The sequence below is a fragment of the Eschscholzia californica genome, unplaced genomic scaffold (assembly GCF_041429995.1).
Source record: "Eschscholzia californica isolate CP2 unplaced genomic scaffold, dmEscCali1.0.p SCAF_6, whole genome shotgun sequence".
In the NCBI taxonomy this organism is placed as follows: domain Eukaryota; kingdom Viridiplantae; phylum Streptophyta; class Magnoliopsida; order Ranunculales; family Papaveraceae; genus Eschscholzia; species Eschscholzia californica.
Genome location: NW_028238483.1, coordinates 44,363,118 through 44,384,090, shown reverse-complemented (window position 1 = coordinate 44,384,090; position 20,973 = coordinate 44,363,118). Strand labels below are relative to the sequence as shown.

At 35.3% G+C, this 20,973-nt stretch overlaps 1 protein-coding gene across 1 annotated transcript; it reads right to left on the bottom strand.

The window, feature by feature from the left end:
* Positions 1-5,584: 5,584 nt before the first annotated feature.
* Positions 5,585-13,673, bottom strand: LOC147535483 (ethylene-responsive transcription factor CRF4-like). The gene is made up of 2 exons (XM_086645846.1): positions 13,463-13,673; positions 5,585-7,293 (listed from the first exon to the last, which is right to left on the bottom strand). The coding sequence occupies exon 2, from the start codon at positions 6,868-6,870 to the stop codon at positions 5,740-5,742; it is 1,131 nt and encodes a 376-aa protein (XP_086501972.1). The 5' UTR covers positions 6,871-7,293; positions 13,463-13,673; the 3' UTR covers positions 5,585-5,739.
* Positions 13,674-20,973: the final 7,300 nt, after the last annotated feature.

Genomic DNA, 20,973 nt, shown 5'->3' with positions numbered 1-20,973 from the left:
TACTTGTAGACCGACAATCACTCATTTTTGTATTGTTTGTGTTAGGATAATCCCACATTGATTGTGAAAGGAGCAGAGGGTGTGTTAATAAGTGTGGGAGAAGCCTTAGCTCTTGAGTTAGTTTTTGGGGTAAGAGAGGTCCAAGACCACCCAAAACTGCTTGTTCGGACAAATATGATTAAACTAACCCCTAGGACTCCTTCGCTTATGTGGTGAATAAGACAAGGGACATTTTTGGTCTTTTCTTTGGGTCGAAATACCAAAATACATCTTTATTACGAGGAAGTCACTGAAGAGATAAATTTTTTGTTTGTAAAGCTATAGAAGTACTTGTATCACTGTTGTGGTTCAAATGCTAGGCCAAAGCAATAGACAAACCCCACATATTGACCTTATATATAGGCCTAACAAGACCATAAAAAAAGAAAGCACATGAGTTATGGGGTTCATGTACTAGTAGTATATTGACCTTATATATAAATAAGAACCAAAAGAGACTGACCCATTTTAAGTGGTATTCATTGGTAGGAGAGGAGCCAACTTTAGCAGAGCAAGTTGGTTCTGATTTTGGACCTATTTGAAACCCATCCTATTCTATCCTAACTGGAACTCATACACATATATTAATACCAACTATATATATATATATATACCTGCATCTGACATGAATACCACCCATAAATACACATATCTGGCCGTCCATCCACTTGCACCTTAATTACAACATGAAAGTGACCATAAAAACACATTATATACTGTTGGAATTTTTGGATAGGACATATATACCATGATATTAATAAATGTTTGAAGATGAGACATGTCTAGTAAGAGAAAGTTGAGAGACAAAGTCCCTTGAAAGAGACACCAAATATACATGTCTATGGTATAGTTTAGACTCCAAGAGAGATATAATAAGATTATTGTGAAGTATGGACGTGAGGTCACTTTCCTACACATAATTAAGTACTTAGTTAGGATTACTACTTTCTCTCTGTTGTTTCGTCCTTTACAATGTCGGTTTGATTGGAGTTTGAAAGTTTGACTAAATCTAGACCATTGAGAGATGAATATCACAACCGCCACATCAGCTGAGTAATTTGTCTCAGCTGAGTAATTTGTCAAAATTTTTTGTGATTCTACCACTTTCATTTTTCTCTACGGTACTCTAAATTTACATTTAACAAACGTCCTATTACTTCAACAAAAAAGAATCTAGCCATCCTATTTCTTTACGTTCCATGGACTTTTATTAAAGGAGCTTTTTGAGAGTTAACAAAAACCGGAGATGGCTCGAGGAGCTACCTCGTGTCAGATTTTATTAGGGCTTCCAATGATGAAAGTCTACTTAAAAAAGTTCAAAGAATTCTATTGCAAATGGAAAATTGTAAGTATAGCAGATTAAGTAATTCCGTCCTTCCACATTCTCTATATAAAATTTCACAAAATAAAAACACAACTATAAATTGTTAGTCTTTATCGACCTCATGTGAATGTGTTGAAATAAAATGTTGGTGAAAGCCAAATCGCAAAGTATAATAAACACAAGCAAAAAATAAAATAAAAAGGTAAAGTATAACAATTCTTACATTTCTCAATTTCTTTTTTGTCTTATAAATATGCCTAAGGGAAGATATGATTGATGAACCAGTATTAGGTGGTTTGATTAGTGTTATGGTCAAAATACAAACTCTTATTTTACACGGGGTGCATCTAAGTTATGGCATGCATTTATCACGGGGTCATTTATTATTCATATCTTAATCCAAGGATTTCTGTCGTGTGTAACAAAACTTGATCAACCCGAAACTCCCATGTCAAGATATTTCTCTTTGCTATAATAATAACTATAAAACCGTACCGACATGAATTTACATTTTCTATTATATATGTTTTCAGAAAAATTATTCAACCGCCTATGGTGAATTGGTGATTGACATGATATACTTTTTTCTAACAATTTTACTTTTTTTCTACATTGGTGTCAAGTAAATCTCTAGATAAAATGTTGTAGTAGTTGAGATTTCGGGGCCCAATACTAAACTTTATCGATGGCTCTTCTTGCATCTTAATGGTCTCTTTAGAAATCATTTAAATAAAAGAATATGCATGGGTGACCAGTTCATGCTACCTCGATATAAGATAGTCTTAGAATATCATCATTTTATTCGCCTATTAAGCCGTTCATCAAAATATTGTTACATTCGTGACCCACTATATGTATAAACAATAGATTTTTGAAATGAAAAGGAACAAATTGATTTGACTATGCCATGTAAGGAGAAAAAAAGGAGAAAAATGTCTTGTATATATGACCCACCCATAAGCATGTTCTTCCCGTAATGGGCCTCCAACTATTATAATGAAACTGTTACTTAAGCCCATTTTGGACCCACCAAGAAGAACTATCACTAATCATCTATAGAATGTTTCCATGACCCACTCATAACCCAATTGATAAAGAAGAAGATCTTATGATAATGACATAGAAGATACTGGAGAGAGAAATATTTAATGACTTTAAAAGATGAAATAGATATGAACCATATGAAAACAAGTTAGATTTTTTTATTAAAAGAATAAGAAGTTAAAGATAAAGATACCTTAAGAAAAACTAAAGAGATTAAAGAACAAAAGACTTGGAAGGGAAAAAAGAAATAGGAGTAAAGATAAGCCAATTAAAGTTATACTTTTCAAAAATGTTATATGTATAGGGCGTACAAGATTTTGTTCTACATTCATATACATGTAAAATAGATATATGGATTCGTTGAGAAAATTTAAAAGGGATGTGCAAGAAAAGTCAAGTTGTAGTTGATGAAAACTTAGATGATTCAGATCGTCAATATTTGAAATACTTTTTCAACTTTTGAAATATATAGATATATATAAATTCAGACATTTAAATATTCAAATGTTAGGTGCAATATGTTAGAACACCAACTCAAGTGGTATTAGCCAATTCACCGTGTCAAGTAGTAGGAGCCAACATACTATGATATCTCGTGATTATATGATTCCATAACGAGACAAGAAAACCAATATAAGAAAAAATATATAAATCCAGGAGAAGTGACCAGGTTTACACACATTAGAAGTAAGAAAAAATATATAGACCCAGAAGAAGTGATCAGGTTTACACAAATTAGAAGTAGGTAACTGATCTGCAAAATTTATGAGGTCACTTGTCCTCCTTTCTTCGTATAATTTTTGTGGACTCTCTTTTAAGATATTCAAGTTACTTTGATTAATATTTTTATTTTGACTTGGGAACAAACTATAGAACACTTTATATGTTCGGGTTTTATTGCAAATTAGGTAACACACAATGTGGATCACCACATACTCGATTTTGTCTTACTTGGGTGCCACCAAATGTGGGATGAAGTTTTTCCCCTCCTGTGATAGATTTAGTACTTGTTAAGCTGGAGTTTTTTCTCAACGTGGTATTCTAGTTTGACACCAAAATTGAAACTCTAACATGTATGAATTTTTTTTTCTTTTTGAATTCTCTACGTGTCTCGAATTCTTACCTCTAAGGTGGAAAAGTGAATCTTTTACTACTACAACCAAGAATTGTTGGTTGCATGAAATTTTTGTTTCTTTAACAAAAAGTTATATTTCCTAAATTTATTTTCAGATTATCCAAATTGACAAAAATATCTTCCTATTTATGGTGTGTTTGGATGGCGGAATCATGAATCCGCGGATTCATGAGTCCTTGGGATTCATGATTCCACGAATTCATGAATCCAAGTAATATTTATTGGCTTGTTTGGTAACTAAGAATCCTATGACTTACTATTATTTGAGTATTTTTAAACGTCTTTAGAAAAAATATGATTTTTGAAAAAAAACAATGATTTTGAAAAAAAATAATGATTTTGTAAAAGGAAATATTTTTTTGTTGATTTTAAGTTTGAAATTTAGGTTCATTAATCCAAAATCCTAGCAAATCCTAGGGGGCAGGGTGGGATTTTGGTCCAATACAAATTTTGGAATTAGGATTCAAGAGTCCTAGGATTCTTGGTAGCCAAACAGACCAAGGATTCATGATTCCTACCAAATTCCACTTTTGATAGGAATCCTACTTAGGAATCCTGCAACCAAACACACCATTAATTTTGTTTTCACCAAATTTCACACAAACATTACGTTTTTCCTATTTTCAAATTCTAATGGAACCGTATGTGCGGGATAGGCACGGATTAATCTCCTCCAATAGTTACATATTGAGTAATAATTGGGGCTGTATATTGAGAGAGATAGGGAAGGGGATGAAAAAGTGAATATCCAACTCCAAGAAAAGTAGTAGTAGTCCTTCAAAAAAAATAAAAAAAGTAGAAGTAGTAGTAGGTGAGGTGAGGTGAGGTCTGGCCGTCTGGGGTGTTGGTCTCGTAAAACGGTCATAACCGCAAATTATGCCTCCTCGTTGGAGGAGTCCATCGTGGCCCTTTTGTACTCTTTCTTTCTTTTCCCTCCCTCCCCCAAAACACCCATCCAATTTCTTTATGACACTTGGCATGTTCCTCCTAGTCACTAAATGATGATGTTTTTTTTTATTTCTGTTCTCTTATTTGGCACTCGCCAATGGAGAGTCACATAAAAGAAAGGTAGTCCACCATTTTTTGTACCGTGATTGGATACTTATTCTTCGGAAAAGATAGATATAAATTCGAAAATTAAATTTTGATATAGATAAAATAAAAGTGTATTAGAAATGTTTTATTTTCTTTAGAATGAATTATAAAGATAACTATATGTTTATATGTAATCTTCAGGACTCAAATGAGACAATTGTCGTTAGTAGTATCGTCTATAGGTAACAAGATTTACAAAATTTGAATTACTAGCGTCTTTACATAAGATTTGTCAGTCAATAAAACACAACCATAAACCTACATGTAGTTAAGAAGAGTTTTTTTTTGTGTGACTTCACTAAGAAAGAGAACCATATACCTCCTGGACATACCCTTACCAAAACAAAGACAACTCGAGGCTACGTTTTTAGAAAGAATGCTCTTACAATAAACAAAAAAAGGACTACAAATTATTTTGAAATAATTAATATTTCTAATTCTACAAATCTTAGTATGTTTTATTTAGCTTTATTCTTGCCAAAAATAAATATTTAGACAAAGTTGGTGCCTAATAATAATGATGTCCGTATATACTAGAGTCTCTCACTAGTCCACATACATGAATTCCCCTCGTTGAGAATGAAAAAGTAAAAAAAATTAAAACTAACGGTTTTTTGGTACGTGCGAGTACTCCCTATTGTCCCCCCACCACCTATTCTATGAAGAGATGGATCATGGGTTAATAGTGCCACATTTATCAGTCTCACTTTCTCTCTCATCTCCTTTTTCTTTCTTTTCTTTTGTACCAAAATGCCCCTCCCTACTCAAGTTATTTTCTTTGTTGGATCCAGCTGGATTTCTCCTCCCTCTCAAACACACCTAACCTTTACAAGAAGCATTTTCCGTCTCTCACCGTTATCTTTAATGGCGATTTCTTTTTTGTTTATCATGGAGTACTATGTTCCTACAGATAATAATAATTGAACCATCGTTCCAGACTATGGAAATGAAAAATCTCCCACCCTATATATATATAATTTCGTTCTTGTCGATACAAAATCAGCCGATTCCATTAATCGGCAAAAAAAACGGCAAAGAACGACCTATTACAAACCAAAGGACTAAAACTTAATAAACATATGATTTAGATACTTAATTTAGTTTAGAGAGTTAACAGAGGATCTTGGGGAAATAAATCCCCGATTCCAGAGAAATAATCACCAATACCTGAGAACGGATCGTCGTTCAATTGACTCATTGATGTTTGAATATCCATTTTAAAATCCCCACCACCACCACCACCAAGAAACCCATCGTTTCCATAATCTTCATCACCAAAGAAAATATCACAACAAGTACCGTTTTCCCCAAGTAATTCTGGCATTGATGGTGGTTCAAAATCCATAAAATCGTTAAAAATCGGTGTTTCTTCACTCAGAAAATCGCCAAAACAGAAATCATCTGATGAACTTCTAGATTTCATTGGTCTCTCTACTTCTTCTTCAACCTTTTCAAGTTTAAAATGCTTTTGCCTATTGTCTGACTCGGGTTTGTGTTCCGGTTCGAGTGCTGTTTCTGGTGTGCTGCTATTAAAATGAAGAACAGAAATTGGAGAAGAATGATGATTAGATTCATCGATTGAACCATCACCGGAGATTGCTGGTTCATTGCTCTCAGTTTCCGGTGGTGGTGGTGGTGGTTGAGAGAAATTTGTTAAAGCATCTGGTCCTCTTAACCGGATCGCCTCTTTATCATAAACCATCGCGGCTTCCTCGGCGGTTTCAAAAGTACCTAACCACAACCGTACACCTCTTTGAGGATCTCGAATCTCAGCCGCCCATTTCCCCCACGGCCTTTGTCTAACCCCACGATATTTCTTACTAGTAGTACCAGTAGTCAAACTTGCCGTTTTTAATGGTTTCTTTGATTCTCCGACCGGTTTCTTTCTCCTTTGACTACCTGCAGATTTCTTCCTCAAAGCTCCTATACTGCTTAGTATACCGTGACCGTTATCTATTGCAGAAGAAGAAGAAAAGGAAGGAGAAGGTTCTATGTTAATCTCTGATATATACTTTTTCACTCTTTTACGGATGAAGAAATCATCATCTACTTCTTCATCATCACTTGATGAATCAGTAGCATTTTCATCAGTAACTGAAAATCGTACAATTTTAGGTCTCATCGAGTTTCCACCGTCTGATGAATCCCTCGATCTTATCAAAGACTTTGAATACATTTTAGTTGAACTCCGATGCTCTGTATATTTTATAGGATTGAAAAAACTCTGTTCCATCTTAACCGATTTTTGAGTTTCAGATGGTTTAATTTGTTAGCATTTGAAATTTGGAGTTCGAAATGAAAGTTATTTCTGCTCCACCCACTTAACAGAGAGAGTAGAGAGAGATGAAAAGCGAGACAGATTCCTTTTGAGACCGTTGTACTCGAGGAAGAGAATAAAGACGACAGATAAAGAGAAGACACTCAGAGATAACGTCAAGATGAAGATTTTTAGAGAGAGAAAGTTACTATAGGAAGAAAAGGAGACAGTAATAGAAATCATCAAAATAGAACAACACACGAACTAACACAGTCACTGTAAATAAAGAAGATTAGATGAAAGAACCTTCAAGGGAAGCAACATAACAATCAACTTTACCGGAAAAGGAAATCTGCGTCACCACAGACAGATAACTGGTAATTACAGACAACTTTGAAGCTTTTTTATTGAAGTATATTGAAGAAAAGGAAGATATCTAGAAGATATCTCCCCAAGATAGAAAGAAATACATAATATAGCAATTGTAATTTTAATTGTTTCCTCTTTGTAATATTTCCTTATTTATTATTTCTCTACAAACCCTCATGTAATCTCTATAAATATGTATCCCATTCAATCAATGAAAGCACCTTTGCTAGTTATATTTCTTGTGTCTCTATCAATTTAACATGGTATTAGAGCCAAATTAATATTTCCGGGATTTTTTGTTGGTAATAATTACTTCGTTACTTCGGTTTTATTCTTCCAAGGAGCTCTACGGATTCTTATTATCGTTATATTTTGATCATCCCAACTCCATCTTCAAAGGTCAGTTTTCATAAAAATTCTATTTTTTTTTTCGAATTTTTTTCGAATTTATTTGATATTTTTTTGCTAATTTTTAGGTTAGAATTAATAATTCTGTTCCAATTCTAGGTTAGAATTGTTTCTGTTCCGATTTAAGGTTAAAACTAGTTCTGTTTCGTTCTGGGTTTTCTTCACAAAACCAGAACAAACATAATCCGGTTCCATATAAATCCGAAATAGAGAAAACCTAATATATTAGGATACCAGAACCAAATTAAACCTGGTTTTTTTTACCAGAGGATACCTTAAATCCGGAACAACATCTATTCAGTTCCAGATCGGAACCAAAATTTATTTTTTTGGTTCCCGACTTCATCTTCTCCGGCGATCAAACTCTAGAGTTTGAATCTCCTGTCGGAAATCTGCCCGTGTCGGAAACACCACCACACCTGGACCATCTTCTCGTCGGAAAATAACCACGACCACCTAGGGTCGTCCACCAAATCCATTACAAATTTGGCCGAAAGCGGCAGTTCCAGAGAGCTTTCTCTCTCTACGAATTCTCCATATTTACTTACTGTTGGTGGACGAAATCAATCGATTTCAACTACTCCCTCTTCGATTGACAGTTCCCCCTTGTTAATTACACCAAACCGATCATATTTGAAGAAACCCTAATTTGATAAACCCTCTGCCTGAACCCTAATTTTGGTCGGCGACGGCGCTTCAAACAGGAACCCTAATTTTGGTTGATCGACTGACCCTACCCGGTTGCTTTGACCCGTGACCCTACCCGGTTGTCTCAAACCGTGACCCTACCCGGTTGTCTTAACCCGTAACCCTACCCGGTAGCCTTAACCCGTGAAGGACAAAGTCTACCCACTTTGACCGAAACAGTCTTCTGACTTTGACTGACCAATTTTTATTTGTGACAGCACCTCACTACGATCTTTTGTGACGGTTTTTTTTTCCCACAGTACATAAACTGTTTGGCTTCTTTGTGACAGCATCTACTGTCATATTAACTTCCCAACACTTCTGTTAGTTGTGCAAATTCTGAACCGTCCCTTATATATTATTGTGACGTTGATTTTAAAATAGATTATTTTATTCTATTCTTTACAGAACAATGACTTCTGGACAATCTGCCAATATCAGTGATCTGAACTCGAATTCAGATGACACTCCACCGATGACAGACACTACTCCTCCTCTTCAACAAATATGTGAGGCTTATTATGTGCATCCTTCGGACAATGCCACTTCTGTTGGTGTTAATCCCGTTCTTACCGGTCCAGACTATGCTGAATGGGCTCACAGTATGCACGATGCGCTTATCATTAAAAATAAGCAAGGTTTTATCGATGGGTCGCTCCCTAAACCGACGGATCCTGCGCAACTTCATGCATGGACCCGTTGTGACACCATGGTGGCTGCTTGGATATCCAATTCTGTCAGCGAGGAAATCCGACGTAGCACGAGACGTTCGGCTTCTGCTTTTGATCTTTGGAAGAATTTGAAGGAGCGTTTTGCTACGTCTAACGCTACCTACATTTATCAGCTGAAGAAAAAGATTTCTGCCCTTACTCAGGAGCACCAGACTATTTCAGCTTATTATTCTCAGTTGAAGTCTTATTGGGACGAATTGGATGCTATCATTCCACCCACTTCATGTGCTTGCCCTGTTGGCAAAACAACTATTGAATATCATCTTACCTCGCGTACGATTGAATTTCTCATGGGTCTTCATGAACGTTATTCTGCGACTTGCAATAACATACTTCTCATGGAACCACTACCTTCTCTGGCCAAGGTATATAATTTGGTCATTCAAGAAGAGCAGAAAAATAAGATCAATGCTCCTTTTGACTTTCACGCTTTCAACGCTAAGATCACGGCTGCTAACAAGTTGAAAGAAAGTGATTTACCTCGCCCGAAAAATAAGCGAGTTCGTCCTTATTGTACTAAGTGCAACCTTCATGGACACATTGCTGACACTTGTAACAGAGATGTAATGTGCACTCATTGCAAACGTCTCGGTCATTCTGTTGATCGATGTTATCTCCTACATGGTCGCCCCCCTCGTCCAGGTGGTGCCCGTAGCACTTCTCAGGGTTCCAGCTCTTCTCCAGCTCCAACTCTTACCAGAGAAGACTATGACCGCATTATGGCAGTTATCAATGCACAAACTCCTTCCAGTTCTGCTATGATGTCAGGTACTTCCCTATCTCACCCTTCTGTTTGGATTGTTGATAGTGGTGCTTCAAACCATGTTTGCTTCTCTCTAGATGCTTTTAGCTCTTATGCTTTAGCACCACCATCTTGTTATGTTCAAATTCCTGATGGAGCGACTTACTTAGTCAAATACATTGGCAGAGTCGTCTTTTCCGACTCTCTCTCTATTGACCAAGTTTATTACATTCCTAATTTCAAATTTAATTTGATGTCTGTAAATCAGACTTGTAAATCTTTGAAATCTGGTATTTATTTTGATTCAACTCATTGCCTTTTTCAGACGATCTCAAATCATCAGGAGATTGGTCGGGCTGATGCTATTGATGGACTCTACATTCTCCGTAGGAATTTTACTGCACTTGCTTTGAATAAGTCAATCGACGTCTGGCACCGTCGACTTGGACATCCTAATTTAGGCCGTTTACGTACTTTATCAGAACGTTTCCCGTTTATTTCCTTTAATAGGTCGCATGAATGCGTTGTATGCCCTATGGCAAAACAATCTAAGTTGGTTTTTAATAAAAGTAGTAGTTTTAGTACTTTTGCTTTTCAACTTATTCATGCTGATATTTGGGGACCCTTTCCGGTTCCATCTTTAACCAACAAGCGTTATTTCCTCACACTTGTTGATGACTTCTCCAGATTTACTTGGACATTCCTTATGCAAACCAAGTCTGAGACTAAAACACATTTAAACTTCTTTTTTCAGTTTGTTTCCAAACAATATCATAAGAAGATTAAATCTATATCCTCGGGTCCCGAAAATACATTTTCAAACCCGATTGAAACATTTCGTTCTGATAATGGAGCCGAGTTCTTATCCAATGATCTCCAAACTTGGTTCCATTCTCATGGAATTCTCCATCAACGCAGTTGCGTCTCCACACCCGAACAAAATGGTGTCGTCGAACGTAAACATCGTCATTTACTCGATGTTGCTCGCGCTTTGCGTTTTCAAGCACATCTCCCTCTAAAATTTTGGGGGGAATGTTTAAAAACGGCAACCTATTTAATCAATAGAATGCCGACTCCAATACTTTCATACAAATCTCCTTATGAAATGTTATATGATTCTCCACCGGACTACTTAGCTCTCCGAGTTTTCGGTTGTTTATGTTTTGCAACCAATACCAACATCCAAAATAAGTTCGATCATCGAGCTAAACCTGGAATATTTGTTGGTTATCCGCCTGGAAAGAAAGGATACACCATTTACGATTTAGAGACACACAATCTCTATGATTCCCGGAACGTGCGTTTTTTTGAGGATAAGTTCCCTTTCGCTGAACGTCAATCGACATTCTCTGAACCTACCTCCTTCACTCCGCTTTCATCGGACGCCTATTACTTCAGTCCCATCGACGATACCCACTCGCCTCATCCGGACTTGTATACTCTCCCGTCTTTGGTCGACGACCATTCACACTCTTCCACTGACGCGACCCCCATCCCACCTATTGTGTTAGACTCCTCATCTTCCGCTGCTTCTTCCTCGGAGGAATCTCCCGAGCTTCCTTCTGACTCTGTTATTCCCTCGCAAGGTATTTCCCCTCTGCAAGGTGCTTCTCCTTCGAAAGAACCTTCACCTTCGAATTCTGACACCACCCCGGTTTCAGCTACTTCTCCCGAAGAACCTTTACCTTCTTCTCGACCAGTCCGTACAACGAGACGTCCTGCCCATCTGGCTGACTATCTTTGTTCTTGTACTACTGCACCTACGACTTCCACCAAATATCCCTTAACTGACTATGTCAGTTTTGAAAAATTCACCCCTTCCCATCGAGCATTTCTTACTTCCGTTGTCAATACGGAAGAACCCACATCCTATTCCGCCGCCAAGGCTTTTCCAGAATGGCGTGCTGCAATGGATAAGGAAATTCAAGCTCTTGAACAAAATCAAACTTGGTCATTAACTCCCTTACCCCCGGGAAAGAAACCAATTGGTTGTAAATGGGTGTACAAAATCAAATACCGCTCTGACGGATCAATTGAACGTCATAAAGCGCGACTCGTTGCCAAGGGTTATACCCAAGTAGAAGGCATCGATTATCATGATACTTTCGCCCCAGTCGCCAAATTGGTCACTGTTCGTGCACTTCTTTCCGTTGCTGCCATTAAAGATTGGCCCCTCCATCAGTTGGATGTGAATAATGCTTTTCTCCAAGGTGACTTGGATGAAGAAGTCTACATGACTATTCCACCTGGGTTTTCCAGGACTGGTGACCACAAAGTATGTCGCTTGCACAAATCCCTTTACGGATTAAAACAAGCTTCTCGACAGTGGTTTGCCAAATTTTCTACCGGCTTACAAGCTGAAGGTTTTAAACAGTCTTCTTCTGATCATTCACTGTTTTGTTTTTTTGATGGTCCGACTGCCATTTACGTCTTAGTTTACGTAGATGACATCATTATCACTGGCAATAATGCCTCGGAAATTTCATCTCTTCAATTACGTCTCGAGAAACGTTTTTCTCTTAAAAACCTTGGACGACTTCAATACTTTCTTGGAATCGAAGTATCTCGTTCCCCAAAAGGCATTTTCCTTTGTCAACGCAAATACACGTTGGACATTCTTCGCGACTCGGGTCTCCTCGGAGCTAAGCCAAGTCTTTTTCCTATGGAACAACACTTAAAGTTATTACCTAATGATGGTACGCCATTAGACGATCCAACTTCGTTTCGGCGTCTTATTGGTCGACTTTTATATGTCACGGTGACTCGTCCTGACATTTCATTTTCTGTGAATTACCTTAGTCAATTCATGCAAAATCCCCACTCCAATCATATGGATGCGGCTACTCGAGTTGTTCGTTATTTGAAAGGCACCATGAATCATGGCCTCCTTCTCTCTTCGTCCAGCACTCTAACTATTTCTGGTTTTACCGACTCTGATTGGGCTAGTTGTCCCATCACCCGTCGCTCGACCACCGGCTACTTCACTATGCTTGGTTCAAGTCCGTTATCTTGGAAGTCCAAGAAACAACCGACTGTTTCCCGATCCTCGGCTGAGGCAGAATATCGGGCTCTAGCTACACTCACTGCGGAACTGCAGTGGCTGAAATATTTGTTTCAAGACCTTCATGTCTCAATTCCAGAACCCTTTCAGGTCTTCTGTGACAATATGGCGGCTATGCACATTGCTGCCAATCCTGTCTTTCACGAACGAACAAAGCATATCGAGATCGATTGCCATTTCGTTCGAGAGAAAATTGAATCTGGTCTTATTAAGACGACTCACCTTCGCTCTGCCGATCAGATAGCTGACATCTTTACGAAACCACTTGGTTCAGATCCATTTCATCGGTTACTCTCCAAGTTGGGCTTGATTCAGATTCCTTCTCCTGCTCCAACTTGCGGGGGGGTATTGAAGTATATTGAAGAAAAGGAAGATATCTAGAAGATATCTCCCCAAGATAGAAAGAAATACATAATATAGCAATTGTAATTTTAATTGTTTCCTCTTTGTAATATTTCCTTATTTATTATTTCTCTACAAACCCTCATGTAATCTCTATAAATATGTATCCCATTCAATCAATGAAAGCACCTTTGCTAGTTATATTTCTTGTGTCTCTATCAATTTAACATTTTTCACCGGAAATAATGTCTTCTTTTAACCAAATACCGGCGAAGAAAAAGATTAATAAGGTTTTTTTTTTTAAGAGAGAGAGAGAGAGGAAGAAGTTGTGCTGCTATATCAAACAAAGCAAGAGGGTTTTGTAGAGAGAGAAAGTGTTGTTGGAGGAAGAAGAAGCTAAACGAGGAGGAGTGAGATAGAGAGAGAAAAAAAAGAGAACGGTGTTTTTATAGTAACCCAACCGCCGTAATCGGTAATAACAGAGCAATTGCTGACTCATTTTTCTTAATTTCTTTTTATTTAAATGCTATTTCTTTATTTTCATTTATGGAAATAATAATTTCTTTTTTTAATTTTTTGTTTTTGAGGAAACAAAAATTTTAAAGATTCACGAATCAAATCTATAGTAATCGAGCAGCCGCGTTTTTCTATAACCGTTAAGATTTCGACACGTAGTCAAGTAGGACTCACTAATTCAAGATATTTCAGCGACAATGCTGAGTCATCAAGATTCACTTATTAAAGATACGCCTTCTCTCACGTGACTTTAGTTATTGTTTTTAATCCCTCAAGATTTTGATTATTTCTTAATAGTCCTCTTTAATATCAATTTAGTTTCTTTCTCCACTTTAACTTTTGAAGCTTTTCTATTTATTTTTATAAAGCTAAAAAAGATATTTACGTGCATATCTGATTTTGCTTTTTTTCTTTTTAAGCTCTTATTTTAGGGTTAATTCCGTTTTGGCCCCCGATTTGTGACCAACTGGCCGTTTTGGCCCCCAATTGTGTCCGGCAGTTCGTTTTGGCCCCAAGGGCTAAATTTTTTACCAAATTATCCTCGGGGGCCAAAATGGAAATATTTCTGAAAAAAATAATAAACATACAAAAGCCACATCACCTATCTCTTTCTCCTCCACTTCACCTTATCTCTCCTCCATCACACCACCTCCTCTCCACCTCACCTTTCTTCTCCGGCGGATGGTGACAAATCGGGGCCAAAACGAACTGCCGGACACAATTGGGGGCCAAAACGGCCAGTTGGTCACAAATCGGGGGCCAAAACGGAATTAACCCCTTATTTTACTTGACCATCCCATTTATTTCGTTATCTTTTTAGCCCTTTCACTAGTACATTTCAAAACATATTTGTGTGTTTGTTTTTTGAAATTCAATTTAACTTTTGGAAAGGAAGAGATAACTTGAAATTCTTATATCGAAAACGTGACAGGGTTGGTGAATCATCCGTTACGAAAACTTACGGGCAAAATAATAATGTTTACAACTGTAATTGCTTCCAGTTGGAAACATAACTTCGTGAATGTACAAATCCATAAATACTTTTAACTATTTGTATAATGATCAATAATTACTTCAAACGGTGCTATTATTTGTCTTCATGTTTGAAATTTGAAATCTTTATAACGTTTAACCTCCAGTAATTTTCAACAAAAAAAACCTCTAGTAATGAATTTTTCAAATTAATTTTAGGAAAATTTTAGTGTTTATGACTGACCAATAACAACTGACATTTACATGACCAACAAACAATAAACCAACGTATATTTTAAATATGTATTCTCGTTACCATCTATATGACCAACATTGTTTACGAACACATATAAGGAGGTGATTCGTCAATCTTTCTCAATCGCAAAGCGAGACATAGGGCGTCTATATTAAAACATAATTAAATACTAGTTTGTAATGAGTAGACAACTACGAATGAGAATGGGATGTGAAACTAACTGTATTTTTAACTGAATAGTTAATCAAGACATTAAACAGTCTATTGATCAAGATATGGATACAAATATTTAGTTTAAATGGATCATATAGAAATTAACCTAGGAGAAACTAGTATAAGAATAAGTATGACATTACGAGATCTGTTTAAACAAATCAGACTCGGAATCATCATACTCTGAACAAGAAAAAACGACAACACCAGAGTTTTACCATAAATGCTACTCGTCTAGTCATATCGCCATTAAAATACCTTTACTTCTAAAAATAAAGTGTAATACGTACATATTTTTTGGGATGCATCAAACAAAATATCTGCCGCTTATCATTTGGCTCTCCCATTTGCCATGAAAAGAGCTTACTCTTCATCCCCTATTTCGCTCGACCTATGAGAGTGTTTGTTTTGCACAAAGACGTAGGTGGCAGCAAGGAAGAGATAATGTTCCTAGCCTAGTAGCCCATTGACGGGGAGGACTCCTTCGCCGATTAGGGTCAGGTTCCAATGACCTTCTAAACCATTCAAATTCAATTTCGGTCTATAAATATCTGCAAATCTTCTTTCAAACCTCAGTTTGTACCACTGATAACAAAAAATTGTCACGTTCAAAGATAGTTAACACTTGGCTAGTACGGTTATCCCTACCATAGGGATAAGAGTGTCATCCATCTAATTCCAGAAATAGAAAAAACAGAATCACTAAAAGGAGCCTAAACAACAATTTACAATAGTCGTCCGTGACTTGTGAGGAAATTTGAAATTTGGTCTGTCAGTGCAAACTCTAATTTAGTAAATATTGAGGCTTAAGGGGTGCATCAAAAGCTCGAACGACTATAAGTAGTGTCTAAGTGATGACAAAATTAATAACATGGAGAATCCATAGTAATATTATGTACCAGAACAAATCATGTATCTTCGTAATGGACAAAACTCCATTTAGAATTTACGAACACCCATTTCATGTTCTTTAAACTATTTGTTTAGAAATGTTTAAATCTAAATTATAACCAATGAATGAAATCAATACTATCATATTATTTGATAACATATGTAGGTGAGTATCAAAACCAATACAAATTGCCTTGAATACTATAATTTTTCTAGTCGTCTTGAAATTAGAAAAATAAATTAGACTAATAAACAAAAGGAAGAATCTGAAAAGGAAAAACATATAGAAGAGTGAAAAAAAGTTTATATGGAGAAATGTGTAGATGATCCCATGGCTTAGATTGAAGATAAGTTGGGATTTTTTTTTTGAGACAGATAAGTTGGGATTTGAATCACCACAAGACAAATAAAACATGTAGTAGACCCATTGGACATGCCTTATCATAGGGAAGTAGATACAATTTACTAAACACATAAGAGTTAATTTCTATTTGACCCCTACTTTGTGACCAGTTTTTTTTATGACCCCTTATTTTTTTATAAATTCAAATATAGATCATTTTTGTAAATGTCGTAAGTACCATTCCTATATATTTTTTCAAAATAAAATTATAACACATGAAATTCCACCTCACATCTCTCTTCAACTCACCTCTCTCTTTCTCTCTCCAACCCACCTCTCTCTTGTCTGACAAAGGTCGCCGACCAAAAATTTTTCAGGTCGGCGACCTAAACATTAAAAAAAGACTCTCATGTCTCTCCCTCTCTAAACGCTCCGGCGAAGGGGGTTCCCTTCGTCGGAGTCGATCTGTTCGTGAACAGACCAGACTTAACCTTCAAGGTCTGTTCTTGAACAGACCGACTCCGGCGAATGAAAACTCCTTCGTCGGAGTGTTTAGAGAGAGAGAGAGAGAGAGAGAGAGAGAGAGAGAGAGAGAGAGATGAGAGTCTTTTTATTTAATGTTTAGTTCGTCAGCCGAAAATTTTTTCGTTCGGCGACCTTAGTCGGAGAAAAGGAAGGTGACTTGGAGAGAGATGTGAGTTGAAGAGAGAGAGAGAGGTAAGATGGAGATAGATGTGAAATGGAAGTGAGTTGGAATTTCATGTGTTATAATTAATTTTATTTTGAAAAAATATATATAGGAAAGGTACTTAAATTTACACTTAAAAAAGGGGTCATATTTGAATTTATGAAAAATAAGAGGTCATAAAAGATGTTGGTCACAAAGTAGGGGAACAAATAGGAATTAACTCAACAAATTAATTACATTGAATTTCTTCACACTCCTTCAAATTAATATCTACTTATTCTTTTACAAGATCAATTTTCAAAATTTTATTTTTTCATTCGTCCACCTTAATGTATGATTTTGTAGAATATTTTACAACGTGTTGAAATATCATAATTAAAATTGGATTTGCTGATAATGTATGCAAATTGTTTTATTTTATCTAAACATATAAACGGATTTTTTTTTTTTGTTAAGGATAATAAACGGATTTGAGTAACCAAAGTTTTAAAGAAAACTTAGAAGTGGTTGACAATCTAAAATGGAGAGGATATATATTGTAGCAAATTATAGTTATTAATATGCTCAAATTATATTACTATTAAAAAATGTATTAATGATTAAAGAAGGAAACACAAGAAAGTATAATTTGCTCAGATTATAATGGAATAAAATTAAGAGAAAACAAACTCCAAAAACAATAAATAAAATTCTTCACTGAATATCAAAGTGATGGTCACAAGTTTCATTTTGAAGTAAGAGATGTTTGTTTCTCCCTCTCAAGGTTTATTAAGAGATTGAATTTTAAATAACCTTCTTATATTATCTTTAATTATGATTATTTAAGTCAACGTCCTCAATACCTGCGCATTATTAACACTTCAGTGGAAAAAACTAAATCACTTTTTCTTTTTCTTTTTTAATATTATAAAACTATAAATATTTTAGGAGTATTAGAAGAATTTAATTTGACAATCTCAATCTTTAAGGTAGGAAACTAAAATAGTTCATAAAAATTGTCGATGCTCCTATTTTTATTTTTCTATTTCTATTTTATTTGCAATTACATACTATTCCTATACATTATATGAGAAATATGAAAATTCAAACGAGAACGTCTGACTTATCTGAAATTAACAAACACAGTTTTTATCACTCAATTGTTATTTTAATCAAAACATATGCTTTCAACATAGTTTACTTAAACAACATCTTCTTAAACAATAAATTGATGAGGTTAAATATATGTTCTTAAACAATAAATTCAGACAATAAATATAGTAAATAATGTAATACATTAGTCGGCTTTAGGTCTCTTTCATGTTTTTGGGTTTTAGGCCTCTTTCATTAATGATTTAAATTAGACAGTTATCGTATCACATCTTCATGATGTATCAGTGTCTCGTGACGACTAACCTAGATTAGTCGATTTCTCAAAAAAAGAAAAAGTTTGGTTATTTTTTCCTACACAAATAATGAGATACAAAAAATAAATCTTTGTCAAACTACTACTAAAATTGTAATTTATGAGATTAATTTAAACGAGTAGGCTTATTTATGTGTAGATATATTTTGACAGTCAAAGTCAAACAACCGAGACCACTTAAAAGTAGTAAATAAAAAAAAGTGGTCACGTGGTTTTTTCTCGATTTGAGAAAATTAAAAAGAATAGATTCATTTTTTTTTACGAAGTACAGGTATCGTGTGCCCTAGTGCTCAATTAAAACTTCGATTTTTGTTCCCATCACTACACATTATATTAACAAAGGAGTTAGAGTACAACCTTCAACATAAAAAAGGAGTTAGAGTACATATTATGAATAAATTAACATGTAAATTACTATAAAGGTCCCACATATTTGTCATATTATCAATCTAAGCGTTTCATATTAGCCTAATACTAAGGTTATATTTGTAATGTAGCCATTTTTCTTTTGTCCTTTTACTTTAGCTTCTGAAATTTTAAATTAACTTTGTTATGAGAAGATTTCGTAAAACACTCCAACTAGAATATTTAATGGAACGTGTACGGTTTTTGTGTCAAGAGGTGAAAACACTTGACTAGTTGTTTTAAGTTGCCTTCTTAAATACGAGTGATTGAAGTATTTGATGGTAAGTAAGGATGGAACTTGAATTGTAGTTGAATTTAGGGGTAAATCAATTTGAGATTCATTTGCGACTTTTTCCAATGTTGTTTACATTAGCAGTTTATTGGCGAGACAAAATAAAATAAATCATATGTGTATATTAGATATTTCAAAAATAAATCATATAAATTGCATTCCTAGTGTGAATTACAAATTCAAAAGATGAAAATGGTTGGGAACCCAAGAACCTTGAACTAGAAAGAGGATGCGTATTTTAGAAGGAGGAACTTAGATATGTTTGTCAGTGGGTGTAAAGAGAAATTAGGTATTTAACAAGAAGCCCTAAGAATAGGGAAATAGTTTGATTGGATACACATGAAAGTAATGTGCATTACTTGATTGGAAACACATGCATAGAATTTTTGTAGCAAAAAGGTTGGGAAAACATGGAAGATGTTTTTAAGAGGCACCCCCAAATTGTGGGATTAGGTGGTAAATGAAAAATGCAAATATTAAGAAGGGATTGGGAAGTGGTAAATGTACCTCTAAAAGTTATTAGAGTGGTGAAACTCACCTCACAATTTGTATACCTCTCTCCACAGGAAGAACCAACATAATTTAATTGTCTACATCTTTTTACAATAACTTTAGTCTCGTAGATAATAATAATACTTGTGGTAGTGACAAGACATCATCTTATCAGTTGGTTCAATTGGACAATATATTAAAGCTTGTTCTAAACTAGTTTAAATTATTTTCATTTACTAAAAAAATTAACCAAATTTGTTCGATTTCACAGATTTAATCTGTTTTTTTCGTCCAACCTCTCATTATACAAGAATGGAATACTCACCAAAGAAAAAGACAATCGAATAAATGGAAGACAAGCCCACCTTATATTGTGTAAATATCCATCTGGTAAATGCCATGTCATCATCCACTAGGATTCTAGGAGTAGTAAATTCCGGATTTAAATTTTGTCTTAACTAGACAAGCTCTAAAAGTACATTAAAGTTGGTTTAAACTCATTTTATGGTTTCTTGTTCTCCAACTCCTTGGCACGATTACCTTTTCTCGTAAAATATTTATTTCATTACACTCCCATTACGACTAAATCATTCAACGAATCAAGACGTTGTGAAATTACTAAGAACAACAACATTAATAAATTACTGTGAAGTATAAGAACAGTGGGTTTGGAAAATGAAATATGCTAACAAAATCTTAGTGATGGTACCTAAAATATTAAGTTAAATAATTAATGAAGTTGTTAGTTAAGTATTTCTATTACTTAACAAAAGTGTTGGACCAACTTTTTGGTTAAGTTCTTAGATGACTTTATAAAGGCATCCAATCATTAATTAGTAATTATTACCATAATTTCATTGAGATTTGTGTTACCAATATTTGAGTATTTCTAATTGAGATTTGGATCTAAATAGACCCAAATCACAATTTAGAACACTTCTGTCTTTCTAACTCGTCTAAATAGTAGTTAATTCTGGTTGATTTTTTGTTCATCTGAATAAGAATATTCATATTCACACTGAGTGAGACGATTAAGATTCAAAAAAATTAAGAAAAATTCATACCCCTTGAGATTTGACAACAGAGAAAATATCTCAAAGAGTTGCCATGAGTCTATCTTTAGAGATTCCCCAATATGGGGGGATAAGAGCAACTCCAATGTGGGGCTCGGGCTCCCAATTTTGGGAGCCCCTGGATTTTGGGAGTCCCGGGGCTTTTCACAACTCCAACGTTGGGCTCCCAAATCTAAAATATGCACATGTGTGG